The sequence below is a fragment of the Meleagris gallopavo genome, chromosome 8, assembly GCF_000146605.3.
Source record: "Meleagris gallopavo isolate NT-WF06-2002-E0010 breed Aviagen turkey brand Nicholas breeding stock chromosome 8, Turkey_5.1, whole genome shotgun sequence".
Classification (NCBI taxonomy): Eukaryota; Metazoa; Chordata; class Aves; order Galliformes; family Phasianidae; genus Meleagris; species Meleagris gallopavo.
The window spans coordinates 20,188,384-20,210,189 of NC_015018.2; the positions used below are offsets into that span (position 1 = coordinate 20,188,384).

General features: G+C 36.9%; 1 protein-coding gene across 1 annotated transcript; it reads right to left on the reverse strand.

Moving 5' to 3' along the window:
• Positions 1-1,689: 1,689 nt before the first annotated feature.
• Positions 1,690-21,800, reverse strand: MARCHF5 (membrane associated ring-CH-type finger 5). The gene is made up of 6 exons (XM_010714562.3): positions 21,683-21,800; positions 10,405-10,607; positions 7,056-7,186; positions 5,748-5,931; positions 5,138-5,304; positions 1,690-4,025 (listed from the first exon to the last, which is right to left on the reverse strand). The coding sequence occupies exons 1-6, from the start codon at positions 21,724-21,726 to the stop codon at positions 3,909-3,911; spliced, it is 846 nt and encodes a 281-aa protein (XP_010712864.1). The 5' UTR covers positions 21,727-21,800; the 3' UTR covers positions 1,690-3,908.
• Between the last annotated feature and the right edge of the window lie 6 nt (positions 21,801-21,806).

Genomic DNA, 21,806 nt, shown 5'->3' on the forward strand with positions numbered 1-21,806 from the left:
GCTTTTCCATGGCTTAGTCATCCAGCATTAAATGAGGTGCCTGCAAGATATGTTTTGACAGGTGCTGCTGAGCTGTTTAGTTGAGGCAGTTTCAAGTCATGACTGCTATTTGCTTTCAGTGGTTCCAGAATGGAGTTTTTCTACTGAAGTACTTATTGTAGTACAACCAGAAATAACTCCTTTGTGCTCAATAAGCAGAGGTGCAAAAGAAATTAAATAAACCAAGCATAGGAGTAAACAACAGGCAAAAACAAAAAGGCCACAGACCTTAAATTTCAATTTCAGGGGGCCATGATCTAATGGATGTGATTGGTCCCTGTTTACAGAACATTTCTCAACACAAGATTTTTTCCCCCACTTGCAATATATTCTTTGCACACATCTTTTGACTTGCATTTCTGGGAAGCAAGCTACGATACTCAAGCTCTTAAATAAGCCCTTGAAATAAACTAAGAAAGTCTACCTTAGAGTTGTATAAATTAGTAAAGCAGAAAGAACTTAAATAGTTGAAATCCTGGGCAACTTCTGGCACAGGTACTTCTCCAGTAGAGGAACCTGCTAAACAGCAGCAAAGAAAAGTCTAGGCCTCAATGTCTACAAGAACTAAGACAAGTAAATTCTGATTTCCCCAAATTATGCTGGAATGCACTGAAACAGGTTTTTTTTTCCCTAAATAACAGCATGTGAGGTTAGGGGAGAAGATGTCCATTTTCAATTAACAGGGTTGCAATATGGCAGTCCAGATACAGCTGCCACTGTAAACATGCAACTGAAATTTTAGTCAAATTGAATGGTGACCTCAAGAATGGGTAATACTGTAGTCAACAGTACCTACCTACGTCTTCAAGCAAGCACAGAACTATTCCAAATGCTTCCCTGGAGAGAGGCCTTGAATAGCAACATAGATCCCTGACTGATAAGTCAAAGGAGACAGCTACCTTTAGAGAAAAAAGCCACAGGAGATGAGGGAATTAATGTAATTCAAAACAGGCAGCTCAAGGAAACTGTTGCAAGTGGGAACTTTTACAGGGGAAAGAGAACAAACAAAAGAAAAACCATTCAAACAAAAAGTTAGTAGAGCTCCATTCAAGTCTAAGAATTTTAGATAGAAAAATGAGTGAATGAATTCCTCATGCATTACCATAACTGTAGTTCAGCTCTTGCCTAAATGGGGGGAAAAAAAAAAAAAAAATTCTGAGTAAGAATGGTTGAGAACTCTTATATTGCATTGAAAAATGCTAAATGACATTTAATGCTTCTTCTGTGAAGGTATCAGAACATTAACCATTAGTGAAAAAAATCATTCCTACAGCCAGTATTACCTTTCAAAATGAAGAGACATCACTGTATTCCCCAATAAACCCAGCACATCAGCCAACCCAGAGTTATCTAACAACTCCCAATCACAATTTTGTATTAACAGAGGTCTTTCACGTTGCAACAATGTTTTGCTTTAAATGTTTGAGAAATGCATTCCACCATCTCATTCACTAATCATAAACAAGCGAGGGGAAAAAACAAAACAGACAGTAAATTTGAAGTGTGAGGTTGAAGACTCAGTCATCTTTCCTTTACTGCAAGATATTTCTTTGACCTATCAACTGAAAATTGATTGTATAACTCCTCAGATACACATTAAAACACATTCCGTTGTTGTTGGCTTCTGTTCAACTGACAAAATACACTACGGAGCGTAAAAAATATTTATTCAGCCTAATTCAACATAACTATAATTTGTAATACTAAAAACAAGATTTACAACATAGTAACCAAAGTAATGACTTTCTGCCACCACTTTAATCATCATATAATCCAAACGGTGTTTCTGTAACGATATTTTTACAGTAGCTTCAAGTTTCAGTGAAGACAATTATCTCTTCCCATAGAACAAGTTTCAAGACTGGTAATTTGCATCATTCCATTCTTCATGAGACTTTAAAAAACAGTAATAAATTGGCTGGAAATATATACAGTGAAGACCACTGAAAAGCTGTTTTCTCAAAATGAGGAATTCCATAAGAAATATGTATATGTTTCAAGGCTATCTTACATAAAGCAGCAACTTTTCAAGGTTGCCACTCTATCTAAAGTTTATATAAAATTGAGCCCACTCAAAGACAAATATAATCAACAGACTTGCAAGATTGTAGCAATTCTTCAGTTACAGCAAGAATCTCAAAGTATTTGATATGGATCAAATGTATAATTTTCTATACCTGTAGTTTTTGAATAGTAGGTGGCCATATATACACTTTATACAGTTCTAAAATATTACATCTCAGTATTTAAGACGAATATACTATAGAAAAGGTACTGTATTTCAAGGTTTTTTTTAACATACATTATTGCAGCCAAATATTAAATCCACTCTGCATTTCCTTCATTTCTGGTGAAAAGAAATAGTTACTTACAAATACTTTCACTAATTGGTTCTTTTTTGTTGTTGTTGTTGTTTTTTGTTTGTTTGTTTGTTTTTAAAACCTGTCTCCATGCATTTGACATCGTATTATGAAGAAAAAAGCTTTTGAGAGCAACAAATTGTTGTAAAGAGAACTTCCAGTACTAATTTGAGGTTAGATCTGATAGGAATATTAAACGGCCATGTTATATTTGTCAAAATTTAACTTTGGAAAACTGTTAATTTCTGTTAAGTTTTTAAATATCTGAAATAACTGAAGTGCTAGTGTCCCATCAGCAGGCTACTCTGAACATGTTATAACAGTAAAGCTTACTGTGCAAATAAACTAACTTAGTTTATTACACATTTAAGATTTATCCTTAGTCCTTTACAGAACAGAACCAAGTTGCATTCAGCTGTCTAAACTGCTGGTAATGTCTTAAACTCAGTACTCCAGTGTAGCATTGCCCCCCTTCCAGCGGTTGTTCCTGGCTATCCTGCCAATACAGATGGCTTGGGCAGAGAAAAGACTTGTCCAGATACAGGAGCTGAGCTGTGCCCCCAGATCTGAAGTTGAAACTGAAAACTAGAGCTTTCTTCTAAATGTAACTTTAGCATTCATTGTTTCCTCGTATTTTTTCTACTCTTTTTACTTGTACAGATAACTTATATAATCAAAAGGAACATAAGAACTAAACAATTGCTCCAATACTTAACTAGAGTAATTGAAATTCATTTCCCCCACATCATTATTTTACTGTGAAGGAAAAAAAGAAAGCTATCTAGTACCAGTTACAAAACAGTAAAAAAAAATGTCACGAGAAAACAGTAGGCATTGCAGAAGATACAATAGGACAATAAAAAGTATCAGTAATACAATAGTCACCTGGAAGCCATGCTCATTTCAAAAGCTTGTACTTAGGTGGCTAAAGCTGACACACAAGTCCTGCAGAATGATCTTTCGCTGTCTCTGTCCAGCCATTTGTGTATTGTACACTCCCTGTTCCACATCAGCAAGATACAAGAAAACCTTTATTGCCTGATGTCCCACAATTACTTTCCCTTAGTAATGACTCATTTCCTTCCTTAAAAAACAAACAAACAACCTTCATTGTGTGAAGTACTGAAATGGATGACAGCCTGGGTATGAAAATGCACTATTAAAAAAAGCATCTGAATATGGCCTATATTAACTACACAATTTAAAGTGTTTTTGTTGTGTAGTTGGCGATATTTTTTTTCACCCATTCAGCAAATCGGCTCAAAGAAAGTAATTCCAAAGCCTGTTGCTCAAGAAAAATACCCCAAAACAATGAAAGCAAGTCACATTCTTAGGTTCAGTGATTACTGAAAGGATATACCCTGCCACAAGACAGTGCTTTATTGTACTTAAAGAAAAAAACAGGAGCAGCAACTTATCACAATTCTCCACTACTGTGCAATAATGATGGAACCAATACAACACGAAAACCTGTTAGGTGAGACTGTATGACATCAGATGATCACAGCCTTATGCACCTTCTTGCTCAGGATAATTTAAAATTTTGCGGTGAGCTTGGCGCAAATACTGCTGTTGTTTGAAGTAAACCTTAAAAGCTCCTTTTATAGCAACAAAAGCAATTCCACCCTGAAATAAAAAGAGATTTTGAAAGCCTGCAAAGTCCATCATCATATCACTGCAAACGTTCTTTGTAAAAGAAAACTTATTTAATAAGGTTTACTTTCTAATTAAACAGCTTTTTCTTTCCAAGTTAGCTAATTAGGACAATTCCAAATGATTATAACAGTTTTCTGTCACAATACAGCATTACAGAGGTTCAGGTTATATATAAGGAATTATAAAACAGACCTACAGGTATTTTTGAAAACTTTTATCTCCTTGGGAGTCAACATATATTCTAGAAGTCTATTATTCTATTTCAAAAACTAAGTAAACAGTTATTTATCTGCTTTTTTCCCCTTCTCTGAATAATTACAGATGGCACAAATAATAATATTTGTTACCATTCCATAAACAGACTGATAGAGGACACTTGCTAAAAACAAGCATAAAGTGAAAGAAAGCCAATTTATTATTTTTAAAGTTTTACCCTGTGTTCATCTCAAGTCTTCAAAGTAAGGAGAAACGCTAAGAAACCTTTAGCCTGAGCAAATGGTTGTAACACTGCTGTTTCTTCCACATGTTAGAATTGAAAAAAGAAGACTGAACTGACAGTCACATCTACCAGGAATGCCAGTTCATGAAACTCACTCTGCTTCCTCTTGAAAAGCTGCAAGCCTGAGAGGTTATTCACAAGGGAGATTTTTCTCATCTACCCATTCTTCTGCCTTCATTTAAGGTGTAAGAAATATCTTTTAATTCTTATTTCAATAAATTGACTCTTCCAATGAGTCAACAGAAGCTAATCTGAAAAGGCTGATAATACAAACCCTAGTTCTCACTTGCAGAGCCTGTTCTTAGAAAATACTGATTGCTCATCTACTGTTAAGATTTGCCTAGCACAGTACCAGTCACAGATTTCAACCTTTTCCAGGTTACTTTCAGGCATAGGGGAAAAAAAGTCTCTCACAAGTAATGCTTGCCCACTACCAAGGCAGACAACTTCAGGAAATCTCCTCTACCCTTAATCAAATGCCACTTAAGTTCTAGTTCAATTTACACTTTTTAGTTTCCTCCCACTCCACAGCATTTTACAATCCTATATAACTATTTATATAACAAAGAATAGCGTATCTTACCAAGATTGTCCTTTGTAAATTTGAGTTAACACTGCTGAACATCAGCTTGCCCACTATTGTGGCAATAGTAGGGAAAACCAGAGCTCCACACAGAATACGTGTAGCAGAGACGTGATCGGCCAACGGGTTGGCCTCTGCTGGAATACGGGGAACAGGACAACCAATGCCTGAAGGGATGAGAGCAGAAGAAGAGAGAATGTAGCCACTGCCTCAAACAGAACATAGGAGGAACTTGTCCTGCCCTCCTTGGCTTCATTATAAATATACAGTGCAACAGCATAGATATTCAGTTTAATTACTTTGATAACTCTCAACCTCTTTTCAGCAGATATTCCATTTCAATTATGCGACTATATTCATTTTTTACTTTCAAATGAGAAACTTATATTTAGTAGCTTCTTTCGTTACTAAAGCCTTAACTGAAACCACATTCCTGCTTCTGCTGCCCCAACTGCCTCACTAGGTACTATATGAGCACAATCAAAATAAAACAAACATAGTAGAGGGAAGGTATAATCACCCATACTTAAGGATGGTAGAAATTCATATCCTGTCTCCTAGACAGGAAAACTTAAACTTGGTATTTTCTTTTAAAATTAATTCACATTACCTGGAAATATGCTGTTCAAAATTTGTAGCTTATTAGAATATTTGCGCCACAGTCTGAGCACATAGTCCTCCCAGCGAATCATCTTGCCCAGTATTAGCATGACTGGGATAGTGGGAAGTCCAATCAAAAGAAATAAAGGATCAGCTCTCTCCATAACATCAAGACCTTCTTTGTGACCCACCACCTGATAAATATGTACATAGTGGACAAACAAGAAATACAATTTTAAAAGTTTGCTTTGGGGAGGAACCGACCATACATTTTAAGATAACAAAAAACCTTTCAACTAATGTACTCAGTCTTCCTTTTGCATCCTTGGCTGTTTATCAAGCATAATGCAGACAAGTGAGCTTCTTGCCCTACTATGCATGTCATTAATCTTGCAACAGAGACCTGTAACACAATTCTTCACCATCTCAGCAAAAGTTTCATGTCCTTCTGCATGCATGAGTAAAAGCATAAACATCTGAAGTATGAAAACAGAAAGCTTTCCACAATGCATACAAAAACTTAAATTTCTGAATGATTAATTCTATACTCAAATTGATTAGATCTCTCTCTTTAAAGGATAAATTGTATTTCAGGATGTTTTAATTAAAAAATCCCTTAATTAGGAATCCTCTATGCAAAAGAGATCACACTGTATGCAACCAGAGGAAAAAAGCTAATTCTTCAAACCCAGGTATCTATAACAACATGGGTGTGAAGTTGTAACCATGCAGTTGCTTAACTAGACTCACAACTTGCCTTTGCTTAAGGCCAGATTCTCATTTCAAAAGTAAAGCAACCACAGAGAGGAATGTTTAGTTTTCCATTTTGTTATGTAGTTTTAGAGAAGCTATAAAAGATCATAGAAGTTACTACAGAAAAAAGCTCAGTGTAGCAGTTTTCAGAGAGATAAGGACTAGTACATTTCACTAAATTCCAGTTTTATCCCTACAGATGCTTGCAGTGCCCTTGTAAGGGCTACAAGAACAAGACAGGAGATGAAGAAATTCAGAGATGTACGATTCTGTAGTTGGGAGTCTCATCCACTGGATGGAGGAGGTCTTGTAAGTTATTTTATATCACTTTTATATAGCCATTTGACATTGGTACCAGGGAGACTGCATCAACTAATTTGGGCTCAAGTTAAAATGGTTATCATACACATTTTTGCTACAAGTTCCTATACAAACAGAACCAAATACCATACGGCCACATTTTAAGCTAAGGGAAGAAAGGAGTCTATTTTTTTAATTTAAAAATCCTATTTAAAAGCTTTGCTTTCAAGGCTTGTAAGATCTAGAAGAGGAAATACAAATGTACCTGCATCACTGTCACAGCTCCATATGTAACTGCTGTCCAGTATATGGAGCCCACCATTATTCCAGCTGCAGCAAATGGACATGCCTTTGAGATCAGTCGATCTGCAAGATCCAAAACGTAAACAACTGGACCTATGACAGAGGAAAAGTAAGGTTTCAAGATGCAGCTATAAGCATAGTGAAGAAAGCTCCCAGCACCTGCCACAAGAAAGTTGTCACTAAACTTTATCCCACTCTAGAGCAAAAAAAAGCAAAGATTCATTCCACTGGAAAAGTGATGGGTTGCATTCAGTATTTCTAGGGTTACCTCAAATATTGGAGGAAAAAAATCCCTTTCATTTAGAGCTGTTGATAATACACAGTTTCATTGTTTATTGACAACTCCACTTGCAAGACTTGCACAGAGCAACACATTACTCATGCCAACTTTGATAAGCAGGGCATACTCACATCTTTTTTTTTGAAGACTGCAAGAGAACCAGCAAAGCAAAAGCTATAAGTTGAAGAGTCTGGAAAGTATGCATGGAACTGAAAAATGGTTATCATTATTACCACATCCCATGCTACTTTTGTGTTTGTCAGACTTCTAAGTATCAGTAGAAAAGTAGGAATTTCATTTTTGTGTTTTACAACAAGCTCTTTAGGATGTTACATGAGTTGTCAGAAAGTAAATGGTGACTACTTTTCTTGCATACTTTTATTACTGACAAAATTGTGACTCCCATTCCATCATTTAGTTGGCTCTGCAAGAGAACAGTGGATGTGCTTTCAAAAAAAAAAAAAAAAAAAACAAAAAAAATCACAACCACCCAATACCAACACCAATTCTAGTCAGCTGAAGCCAGCCAATGAAAACAAGTAACAGGGACATCTCAGTGAACTAGTTATAATATTTATCAACACTGACATTCTAGAAAAGCACTCCCAAACAAAGAGCAGTTTTATATACCACTTGTATGGTAACACCATCCGGAGACCTGATGCAGGGATTGCAACTTTTAACTGGTGTTTGTGCATGATCATACTGAAGACTCACAATTCAGACATATCTAGCTTATATGTAGACTTCACATAAGTAATTGTAAATAAGGCTAAGCTATGTAACAATCTAATAGACAGTTTTGTGTAACTAACTTGGGCAGAATGTTGATTAGCCTCTTAGTCCAGCTCTGGCAGAGAATCATGTTTTACCCTACTAATATACTGTAAGTTAGTTACCCTTCCATGCATCTTCTAGTACAGAATGTGCTGTTTTGATAAAAAGTCCTAGTTTTAAGGGCAGGAAGCTTCTTCCTTCGCAGCAGAAAACACCTCATCAGCACCCTGCTTCAAATACACCAATTGATGTAAATTAGTCATTCAGTAGCTGACAAAGTTACAAAGTTAATGTACGCTCGAGTTGAGCAACTTATTGTTGAATAGGTATGAAATTTAGTGGGTTTTTTTTAAGGAATGCTTCACTCCAAATATAAATTAATTGAACAACAAGTTCAACTGTATTAACAGTTATGTTTAACTTTCCAGGACAAATTTAAAAGATTGCTGGGATATTTATGAGCATATTGAAATAGCAGCAAGATCATAACTGCAAGTGCTAAATACAAAGTCGTTTGCATATCTTGATAGCTTCCCACAATCACTGAGAAAGTTCAGTGCACTATTTGGAAAATTTACATGATTCTATTGAAGGAGGTAAAGACAAGAAACTTCTTTTCCCTTTCCCCTCCCCCCCAAAAAAAGCATCACCAGAACTACCCAAAAAACCACACACAATCATCATATGCTGCAAGTCCTGTGGGGTAACACAAAGCACTGAAGCTTGCCTTACACAACTTGGCAAGGTGGTATGGCAACAGCAGAAGTCTAAGATAAAATATTAACAGATTGCACCCATTGATCCCAATCATGAAAGGAAGCACATTACAGAATTAAGTACAGAATATTGAGCTAGAAAAAAAAAAATGTTCCACTAAACTTTAATTATCCCTGCAGGATTAAAGTAGTAAGAAAGGCAGAACTTATCTTTTAAGATGATATTAAAGATGTACAAAAGTGAAAAAAAATCTCTGACATACACGAAAGAACCAAATACAGTAATATTTTTCACATTTCCACATGTTAAAAAGAATCATGCTTTAGCAGAAGTTTGTCTGACAAGTTTGGTTTTCTTATTTATTAAATTGAAATAATAATAATGAAACCTCTGGGTTTAAAGCAGTTCTTTTAGTATTTAAAAAACAACAACAACAAAAAGAAGATACTTCACTAGGAGGAGTTTTTAGAAAGTACTCTTTCATGGAAACCTCTTTCCAGCAGTACATTAGAAGAGTCTTAACTTAGATTACATTTCTAAACCATAACATGTCATGGAAACTTGGTTAGTTGCTATATCTTACCTGCTGAAGAAACTTCAGTTTTTTGAATGGCATGACTAGTAATGTGTTTGCTGCAGCACAAAGTAGGGGCTACTGCTAAGACTGCTTGAAATCTTACTGTCTTAACTTTGCCTTGTGTGACCTTGCTTGACTTACAGTTGAGTTCTGATGTAACAGTTCTGGGTTACAAAAAAGAGCTACAAAAGGGCACAACTGTCCCATGTGCTTGAAGGACTTGAGGTCATAATGGAGGTCTGATGAACCCCAAATCACCTTCTTGGTCTGCTATGCTATAGACTTGTGTAAAATTACACATGCCACGTTATATTTTATGCCTCCCTCATATCTTTACCATGGAAAAAGTTGGTATCAAGAAAGAAAACAGATCAAAAGATGCCTGCATGCAAAAGCTGAACAGTCTCATGCAAGAATTTTATGCCAGATTCATCAGAAGCTAGGAACATTAGTATTTAGGCACCTTAGCATTCAAACAAAGGATGCCACCAATTGCAGGAACAAATGAAAATACCTTTTTTTTTTTTTCCTGTGCATGCATCTTAACCAAACTACAGGCACTTATTTTGCCCATTGCCAAAACCTTCAAGTTTTGCAGTATATCTTCACTGCTCAGATATCAACCCCCCCTCCCCACACACCAAAAGTAAAGCTAATTATCAACACCTGATGCCTTCTGCATAGCTACCTTACAGCAAAAGTGACTCAAGGACTGATATATCAATTACTTCCTAACGAGTTATCATGCTTTTTACATTTTCTTGACCATGGACAACATATAGCCAGTTTTATTCCCTCTTAGCAATATGTATTGTCATTCAGAAATTTCCTTTCAGCTAAATTTTTTCAGCTCAAGGTTGTCAATAAAACAGAGGCTCCAAGCATTAAAGAAAGCAAAGAATTAGGAACAATATACAGAAACAACCCATTATATTATGATTAAAATGATACACATCTTACCTAGCTTTGGAAATACTATTAAATATTCTGCATTGCACTGAGGACAAGCAACTCTAGCAGTACTGTTTCCTCTTTGCTTTTCATCCACCCAGCGCTGTAGACAAGTCTGATGAACCCACTTCGTAGAGCCCCTGCACCTGCAAGGTCTCACCCACTCTGCTGTCCGATCATCCTCATCGGTAGCAAAACAAACCCAGCAGCTTCTGTAATTACAGGAAGAAAAAAAGATATTTTTGCTACTTTCAAGTGCTAAACTTTCATAAGTATTTTTAGAAAATGTATACCTAGAAATGATGCTTGTTGCTTCATTCCTAATCACCAAATACATAGGTTTTTTTCTTTTTAACCACAGTCTTGTCCTGCGGTATTAACAACACAATATCGCAGGCAGCTAAGCAGATGCTTTTAATACATTCTGAATTACTAATTTCAGTTTTTGATCATTTATGGGTTAAAAAGCACTGCGACTGCAGTTCAGCCTTCTAATAATTAAATGCATGAAATGCTTACTTGTATTATCAAGTATCTCCTTCCACACTGAGCATTTTGTAATTGCTTCTTTGAAATGAAAAATATAAAATCAATGCAGTAGTTTCAATTGGGAAAATAAAGCTAATCCTCTTACATGACAAAACCTTAATGCAAATGATACAACGTTACAAACCCTGTAAATAAATGCACCCAACTGCAGTTTTTATGTAGGGATATGTTAAAGTGGTTAACAAAACTTCTCTCTTCTAGAATTTATTGCCAGCTGTTGACCTTCTTCCTCTCCTTTCATGTCTCTTTGAAAGGATTTCTGCCACATCGCAGCTGCTCAACTGTATCTCACCTTTATTGCATCACCCTCTCTTGTTTCCATCAGCCCCTGTACACTTTCTGTAAAACAATACAATACTACTCACAGCATTGTTCATCTTCCAGTATTGCTCTTTGCTCTACTAATTCCACATCCAATTTAATCCTATATTCACAACTTATACTTTCATTTTTCAGCTAAGAACTTCACAACAGAGCTAGTTAAGTCTGTGGCTGCCAATGAGGCCAAATGCATTAAAACCACAGAAGTCTAAACCATGCTCAAATAATGACAGATTATTTAACTAGCAGATATGTCCATGAGCATCTCACTGAATAAATTATGTCCAAGTTTTCTGTTAATAAGAAAATCTTCATCTTTTCCTTAACTGATCCATCTAATTTCCTTCCAGGTAATCATAACTGAAAAAACTTGAAAGATTTATGAGATGAATAACAAAATCCTTTACAGTCTTAAGCCTTTTACAAGACATGAATAATGAACAGTAGATTCCTCATGTTTTTGTCATCAGCTTTATCCCTTTCCATTGACTGCACCTGTAGCAGAAAGAGCTAAATAAAACCATTTCAAAACAAGCACCTTGGCTCCTGCCACATTTTCCATTTTCTTGTACTGAATAAAATATGACCTTGATTCTTACTGCTGAATGGGGTTGCTACTCAGATAACCTGAAATAGAAAAGGCTGGCAAGACAGAACAAAGCATTGTTTCTGATAGAAACAGAAACCTTTTTTCCTTGATGACTTTTCTACAGAGCCAAATCAATAATACTAATGTATTTTTCTATACTTCTATGGTGGGGGAAAAAAAAAAAAGCAATTAAGATCAGCACAACACACAAAAAGCAGACCAGTATCATTTCAGCTTGGAATATAAGATTACAAATGCCTTTTAGATTTTGGTCCGCAGTACCTAAAAGTTGTCCAGACTCAAAAAATTCTGTTCTGACTCAGAAAAACTAATCACATCCATTTTATCTTCCACTAAGTCCCTTCAGGAAACCATGCATACAAAAAGCAAAGTGGATAGATAGAAAGCTGTATCAAAGATCAGAGAGCTTACACTCCAAACGTTATACAAGTAATCTAGAAATTCATAGCTTGCCTGAGAAGAAGCTTCTCTCCAAACCATGAATTCTGCATCACTAAGGAACTTGCTCTCCTACAGCTTCTGATCCCTAAGGATCAGTGGCAAACATACATGAACTTCAAGTACAAACAGAAAACTTCTGAGAAGAAAATTCTTGCAAGACTTTTAGCAGGACCTAGCACTTAACTATGAGCCACAAAAAGCATTTTCCTCCCATTACAGATCCTTCACAAAATACAAGAAATCTCTTCAAGAAAACTTTTCTGCATGTTATAAAGCATACCATTTTACTTTGAAGCACAAATTCACTGTTACCTTAAGATCAGAACAAAGCATCCTTACTCTGCTAAGCATTGAATACTTATTATAAATAAAAATTATAAATATTAACATCTGAAAAGAAGAAAAAAGTGAAAAGGCTGCTGATAGCAATGACAGCATTGTGAGCCAATGCAGTAACAGGTGAAAGCATGTACTGGGAGATGTGACTAAAAGCACTGCAATAACTGGCTGTGGACAGGCACTGTTCCAAGGGAATAACCAGAGTCGCTATTTGTAAAGCAATTTTCCATGAGCTTGTAAGTTTTTAATGCATAGACAATACTGACAAATAAAATATTACTGATTAATAGTAATAAGCTTCTAATAAATCTACTGACTACACTCTAAATACTGTAAAATCATATATTAGTGGGAAGACCAAGATTTCAAAATTAAAGGGAGTTACATAGCAGGACGCAACATAGGTAAGCTGTTTTACAGTTCATTTCAGTAGAGAAACTCAGTAAGCTCTTTTCTCAAGAGGCAGTGAAACAGTATATTGCAAGTACTCTGCTAAGCACTTCCTTTTCCTGAGTTGGAAGAAAGCAGCAGGAAGATCTAGTGCTAGAGAGTCACTCTTTGGTCACAAGAGACTGCAAGCATGGCCTGTGTTTCTGATAAAAGCTATCAAGCAACAGTGTCACTTACCATGAGATATGCTAGCTTACGTCATGCTTCATGGGGGAGAGCAAGTGTTAGAAGAGATGCCCTCAGTTGCAAAGCCTAAAGCATCACGAAGACTTCAGCAGCAGAATAGGTAAGATCTATCCAACACGATGGTGGAAGCTAGTTAGCAGAGGAAAATTGAGATTGCCGCAGTATTAGAGATGGAGCGCTGCTATCTCCCCTGTACTTTCCAGTTCTCCAAGAAGAAAATGCTTTCGTTTTCAACCCGAGTTCTGTCTATCAAACTCCAAAAACCCTCACAGTGTCCTAAGAGAAAAAGAAGGGCTCAAACCAGTTGAAAAAGTGAGTCCAGAAAGATAGCAGTGCAAAGCTGCTCCAGTGCATGGCTCCAGCTTTATACGCGGCATCATAACTTCTACTAATTTTCTTTAAGGCAGAGTGGCATAGCAGCTATGGACCAACTGGGATCATTCAGCTGGAAAGCATGCTATCCCCTTGAAACTAAGTGTAACTACTAAAAGAAGTTCCTGAAGGTTATCTGTCTTAATATCCTGCCATCCCTGGTCAATAATATGGCGTAATGCTAAACAGAAGAGAAGCTTACATAGTCTTTAATACAAAAATATTTTGTCAAAAAACAGCCAGGAAAGTTTAAATAGATAATATCATAAACAAATACATAGTCACACAACTGTGGTATCCATATAACAGCTCTGACTTACTCTAGCCAGAGGATGGCACTGCTGAAACTAGATTTTAAGAAGCTTTTCAATAATATATATTTTGTCCTTTAAAAAAAAAAAAGCCCACAGATGACTAAAACCCAATAAGCAGTCAAGGAAGTGCATAGAAGCAAAACAAAATAACTAGCTAGAAACCATAGCAGAGATCTATTGATTAAGGGAAGGTCAGCTTATTTCTATGCTGTGAATAATAGCTCCAATTAAGGAGAAAGTGTTTACTCTTGAGCTAACCGAACTATATAAAGGAAGAGATATAAGTAAAGGACAGTTCACAAAATCCTACTGGCAACTTTCTAGCTTGTGGATAAAATTAAATCTTGGACTGCTAGCCACCACCTATTGTGCTCTAATCATGCCTTACATGTATTCTATTTTATCAAAGAATCTACACTACTGGTCGAAGTAATAACCTGCAGCCTTGCTGTGGGTCTCTAAATACACAAAGAGCTATTGCAAACATTTCTTTTATTGAAGTGGAGAGGGAAAGCAGGGCCCTCCTAAAACCATGCAAAAGACAGATCAGGCAAAACTACTACTCATAACAAGCACCTTATTACTGAAACATAACACATTTTTACTAATTAAGCTGTCATTATTACTTTTTAGCAGCTCAGCATACACCTCCAGCAATCTAAGACACTAAGCAACTGCTAGGGGGCAGTAACGTGAATCTTACCATCAGGAAAATAAAAAAAAAAAAATAAACCCAACAGTGGGGGGAAGGGGTGAGATCACAAAGTTTGCAAACAAATTACTTTCAAAACTGAAATATGGGTTGAACATTATTCAAAAAATGAAAGCTGAGTAAGAAGTAACGGTAATACATAATATTACTAATATGTAATGCTACTACTGTAATAATACAGTGGCAAAACACTTAGCAAATTGTGATTTTGAGATCATTTAAAAATACTTCCTTGAGTATTCCTTTAGATATCTTAATCATGTAGTAATTGCTTGCAATAGCAGCAACATAATACAGCAGTACGTCTGAAAGCTCTGATTAGGAAAATGAAAACCAGAAAAAATTCTTTAATGTCTCAACTTCTCTCAGTGCTGAACTGCAGAGCAGCACGATATGCATGTATAATAGATATAGTAAGAAGCTAGATGAGATAGAATTTGTATACTAATATTTACTCTGGCTGTAGAAAGCAAGGTAGGTAGCATGCTCAAGATAGTACAAGAACTCCAGCTGGCAAGAGTTTCCCAACTGATAACATGACCTGCTATTAAGGTAGAACACCCAACTCCTGACAGGCCGAACTACCTGATCTTTACAAGAGATTAAAGGAGGATGTATTATTAGGATTATTATGAGATTGAAAAACTTTGTTCTAGCAACACTGCCAGATGTAGGAGAGGAAGACTGAGTAAGACTTCAAAGTAGATTTAAAAGTCATTCTTCCTGTAATTCATCTGCAATCTACTGTATTGAATTCTTACACCAATGCCCACTCCCCAGGGACACATTACACTCTTCTCTATGTGCTAAATTTTGATGTTCAACTGTTTCCATGGTTTCTAATGCACCAAATTTACTTGCCAGACAATAAAAGCGTAGCAAAACAAGAAATCATATCTGTCAAACTTCAGTCATTGAGGCTGAAGTTGGGAAAAGCATTTTCAACTATACTCTTGATCACAGTCATCATGACCTGGATTCTGCACTGTGAGGAAGAAAAAAGATTACTTGCACCATTGCTTTCAGCAGCTCAGTCAATACACTCTCCAGTTAGAGGATGACAACACTTCAGTCAAACAAACGCATAAAAAATGTTGGTGAAAAAGCATTTAATAAAGAACAATGCACAGAAAATAACTCACATAACTCTCCATCTTATAATACTCAATTACTACAGATAAAAAGAGGATAGAGAAAGGTTTGACTGAAAAGAAGTGACAGTACAGGCAGCAGAAAATTGATCTGAGACTCTAAAACACAGGAGGCTGTTTCTTAGTAAGAAGGAACTCAAAGCATGCTAAGATATTCTACTTAGATGCTCCTATTGTTTAATTACACATTCAGAGGATTCCCTTGTCAGTGTTTCCAGAAAACAGCTTTCTGACATTACTGGGGAATTTAAAAATATTAGCACTGAGGCAAACCTTGATAACAAAACAATTCTGTTTCAAGAAGCTTGCTGGGAAAGGCTGTCTGTGCACTAAGGATGGGTATCAGTGCGCAACTGCTTCATGCTTCATCAGAATCCTGTTAGCTGCACCCCTTTATGAGCAACAACTGTATTCATTTATCCTCTATTATTGAGGAAAGAAACACTGAGTTGACTTAAAGGAATTTAACTATTATTCCTTCAAGTTCTGAGGCAAAGGATACTAAACATATCTCCTGGAAGATTTACTTTTCTGTAACAGAAGGTTGCAATTACTTACATTCCTTTATCAAGCACTAACCATATCTGTGTGTTCTCAAGGATTAGTATCAAGATATTTTTAATATGTTGTTTTAAACTGGAATGTTGAGTACAACTGTCAGTCTCCAGAATAAGATGAAAACGTGTCTTTGCTCTTTTTAAAAGGCATTAAATTATGTACAACAGCTAAATTTGCACTGGAGGAAATAGAAGAGAAACTGCATCAGAAGAATACCAATACTGGTACTTGTGGTACGTGTAAAAAGTAGGTGATAAATGTTACAAACATCAGAAGCAACACAGATAGAGAACAGAACTTTGACATGCCTAAAATCGTAGCTGTCTCAACATTAAAACCACTACTGCGGCAAGCAAATGATAAAAGATAAGAAATACAAACTTTGATTCCATTCACAGTTTGCATTATGCAAGTTCACACTTCTGCATCAATTTTCCAGCATCACACAGCTAATGTAAGAATGAAACAATCTTTGGACACAGTACAATTAAAAGTAAACATATTAGCACTAACTTCATCACTTAAAAACTGAGCTTATGACTGTCCACATTCCATCCTTAGTTCCATGATTAAAGCAGTTTTTTCTGTTATGTTCTTCCAAACAAAGCAGAAATAAAATAGAAAGTGGGGTCCCAAAGCTACAAAAATTGGCAGGAAGTCAAGCAAATGGCTTTGAATTCAATAGCTTATATAATAGATGCTATTACTCAAGTTATATTCTCAGTTTATAACTTCCATTTTTATTATAAAATTTACAGTATGTGAGAGAGCAAACGAAAAGCTCTAGAAGAGACAGTCATCTTTTATCTTCCTAATAATGAAAATTGAAGAATTAAACTTTGAAGTCACCAAAAAAATCTCAATTGAGCATGGATTTTAAACCCCAAGAAAAGAGATGGCTGGGAGGCAATGGGTTTAGGAACAGCTACTCATATTTGGCATTGGTATTGAAAATCCGAAAGAATCTTTAGTAAAGGTGTCTGAACATAACATTAAGTAGCTCTGCCCAGCACTCTCAAGCTGACTGCATGACTCACCAGCAGAACAATCACAAGCACTCAGCACACGGCCTTCCTAATAGCATCCTTCACAGAAGGCTACCTTATGTTGACATGTTTTAGTCCAACATAAAACACTGACTTTTAAACAAAGTACTCAGGTGCCAAGTGGAAGCATTTGTTAACAGGAAAAACAAATGAGGGGAGAGCAGAAAGCAATGTAAAGACACTACAGCTTTAAAAGAGAAGGACTATTTCACATTTTCATGCACAGGACTCCCTTTCCTCTCTACAGCAGAGCACCAATGAACTGCCACTCAAAGTTTTCTTTTAAAAATGTTCTGAAAGTAATACTTTAATCTTGGAGGGTTGTTTTTTTTTTTCCCCTGAAATTATACATATTAAAATAGTTACTTGGTATATTTGTATTAGTTGACACAAGATTTAACTTCAGCAAGCACTGCAAGCCACCATGCCAAAGGAAACAACCACAGCTAAGCACTATCACAGAGATCTAAGAAGCTATCAATAAGATCTTTCATTCAGCTTCTTAGATGTAATAGATGAGCATACTGTTTGAATGCCCTGAAAACGTATATGAGGTACTACGATTTTCAGTACCAAAGATGATAAACAGCTTCTTGGGAGTTTCCCAGCCCTAAAATCAGAGAGCTAATTTCATACTGTCTGCAGGTAGAACTAAGCTGTTAAGCCATTAAGTTTAAAATATTCAAGTTTGTATGTAAGCCTACCAAAGCAGATGTCAGTATGGAAATACTATACATAAGACAGAAGTCTCAAGGTTAAAATAGCTTAAAAATAACATCCTGATGCTTTTACACAGATGGGCAACAGGCCTTCTAAAGGTTTGCAATCAGTTTTCACTTATCTTTGCTGATAAAACAAGGAGGCATTACTTTCAGAGCAGTCCTTGTATACTGGAGGAAGAAGTTGTCTTGAAAAATAGCATTTTGTAGCTGACAATTTGCTCTATGAAATAGCGTTATTGTGCTGTTATGTGAAACAGTGTTATTTTGCATGTGTTATAGTTTCCATGAAAATAAATAGGAAGCATTGCTTTCAGAGTGACCTATGCGCTTAAAAGATTAAGTTACTAATCAAACCTAGTCCAATCAAACCAAAATCTGATAAAGTTCAACTGCTTATCTTCCAACATTAGCCAGGAATAACAAAAGTGTCTGAAGCATGTGCAAAGCAGCCAGAACACCTAACAAGGGATAAACAAGGCAACATTTAGAAGTGTTCAGTTGGAAAAACTACTGTTAAACAGTGCCAAGACAGGAAGTTCATAGTGCCTAACTGAAAGAAAACAAAACAAAAAACCTTCCTTCTTTTTTAGCCTATTTTAAAAGTGATATTTAAAAAGACAAGAAGGACTCAGTTAGCAATACTGGCATACCGAGTACAATACTTCCATTGTAAATGTTCAAGATCCTCATACCACTGTGAGTACAATATTTCTGTGTTATTTCTTCTTGCGTTCATGGTGTAGCAACCCTTCACTTCAGCTAAGTATAAAGTCCTTAGCTAGAAATTTCAAGTAAGGAATTCATTACACTTTAAAACGGTGTCGTTTCTTAGAAATGTTGTTCAGTCTAAAATTATGTAGGAAAAATACCAAGAAGAATGAACAAGAAGAATGTCACACAGATGTACCATCTAAGAGCCAAGTAAAGAAAGCCAGATGTTCTCTCTCACAAATACATACTGAAGAACTTGATTTAAGAGCTATCACCCTTGCATACGAAGCAGTGCATACATTCAGATCTACAGCAGTAACTTATTCCTGAAACTACAGCACTTCACCATTCTCAGTGATACCACCTAGGCATCAGGAAAAAAAAAAGATCTTCCCTCTCATTGACAAGTATTAGACACCAAAGAAAGCTTTATTCACTGAAAAGCTATTTTCTCCATCCTTCACTACAAGATTTCAGTTTGATTTAAGAGTATGTGCTCTGTGTGCAATGATAATACATTAACTCATAAGCTTTTCTGTATGCACTTGTTATTGCTATCCAGCGCAATAACTATCTGTCATTAGCATCAACAATAACAGCATGAAAGAAAAGGAACTTCTGCCCTTCAGAATCTCTACAAAGGAGTCATTCATAGGTTATGTCTCCTGATGCAAAATACTGAAAGGTTTTTCTTGATCATCCCTACATACAACATAAAAGCAGTCATGTATGATCTTGATCAACACCAGATGAAGGAACAAGAAAGTTTCTTGTAACGTAACCACACTCCATAACCCCAGTATATAATAGAAACTTACTCACCCTGACTGCATTTTGAGGTCTTGTTTACTCCAAGATCCTTCTACTTGTACTGTACTGAGCCCTAAATTAAACACAAATCCTGTATACTCAGCACCTTCTTACCATTTTCATATATTGTTTTCCCACAGCTGTTTCTAAAGCTTCCTATACTGAGTCCAACAAGCTTGCATGAAAGCTGCAGTCTTTCTTCATATCTTTCTCTATGCTTCCTAAGTACTTCAAACTTCTCCCCTATTGTCCTTGTTGTTAAGCAAGCCAGGAACACCTTCCAATTATTTTAGATTATCAACTCTTATTCCAAATTTACCAGGAAGTCTTTGGAAAGGGTCAGAGATATATCCTTTCAGCTGTGTCAAATTGTAGTTCACAAGAACATTAAACGTGCATCAAACTGCAGATATCCAAACCCAATTGAAGAATGGTGAACTGGTTTGGCTGCCAGTTAACCAACTTCCTTTTTAGCAAACGCTCACCTAAACCTGTCATGACTTTTCTACATGCCATTTGGTTTTAACAGCTTTTCATGAACAGTAAGCTTTGCTAATACTGGGAAGATCCTAACAGAGGAAAAAAAAAAGACATTTAAAAAAATGTAAGCTTGAAAGAAAAAAACTTGCAAAGACATCACAAAAGATTCTAGATTCTTGCGTGTCACAGTCCCAAATGCTGATATGAGCACAAAAGAAAAGCTTCAGTTTTATTACGCAGAGTCATCTAATTACATCAATTTACTGTTTGCAACACAGATAAATAACACCTCAGACATTTCCCACTGAATTAGGACCTCATGTTATGTTAAAATAGCCACAGACAGCAGGGCAGCCATTCAGAACATAATGATTTCTTAGACATCCAAAATAATGAAATATTACATATCATCACCTGATCTTCCTCGTTCTTCTTCCTTTCTACACAATAGCTTTACCATCCTCCTCCTGCTCATTTGTCATCCCTTAACCATCTTCCTTTTTATTCTCGATATTCACAGGAAGTAAAACAGAATACTTATCTTACAGTGCTTCTAAAAAAAATAAAACAAAAACCAACCTATCTCCTTTCTGTTACTTCTTGCAAAAGTGTTTCCAGTTTCTGACTCTTAGCCTCCTTAAAAACATCACTTCCCAGGATTTCTAAAACACCAACAATAAGCTTTTCCTCTTCCTCTGTCCCCCAGCAAATCACTTATATTTTTCTTTTTTTTTTTCTTTTTGGACTGAAGTTCCTTATCCTCACCTTCCAGGCAGTGCAAGCTCTGTCCTTGCCTCCCAGAGTTTGTCCCTCCATGACCTGCCTGATAACAGCGTGTATTTTACTAAAATCCTCTCTTCCTTTAGAAGGAAAACAAAATCACAACATCAAAGTTCGTGTTTTTTTTCTCCCTTTTCCCCGTTCTTTCGTGATGAAAAGTGTGATGGATTTACCAATAGAGGATAGATTCCTTCAGAAGCACCGTGCTGTCACACCTCCGGCACCAACAGCCCGGCTGTTGTGTCGCCTATACGTGCAGCTCTCAAGAGCTTCCCGGATGACTCAATGCCCCACAGTGGGAATCTCAAATCCTCAGCACAACAGGGTGAAAGTGCTTCGTGTGCAAATACACGTAAACAGAGGAAGTAAGCGTAATAAAAGCGAATGCCTTTTCTCCCTTAGAATTAAGTCAGAGGAGTTTACAGGTCGGACTTTTTAGCAACTCAAAAAAGAAACCACAGGCTTCTCCAAAACGGACAAAGCAAGTAACAAAGCCCACAAGACACGTCGCCTTTCAAGGCTTCCGCGAACGCACCAAACGCTCCCGATGCCGGCGTTCCCTCCCGCAGCCACAGGAACCGGGCAGCCCCCCACATCGCGCTGTTCTCCCCGCAGCCCGCTCCAGCCCCGCCACGACCGAGCTTAACGCGGTCCGCACCACCCAAGCATCAAAAGCCACGGCGAACCCACACATACGCAACCACCCCCGGCGTGCCCGAGCCGGTCCTCCCGTACCTGTCCATGGTCTGCGGCAGCGCCAGGCCCGTCTGTTCCGACATGGCTCCGACGGCGTAAGGCAAGGGCCTAGCCAAGGGCCCGCGGCCTGACAAAGGGGCCCAGCGCGGGGGGAACCGCGCGT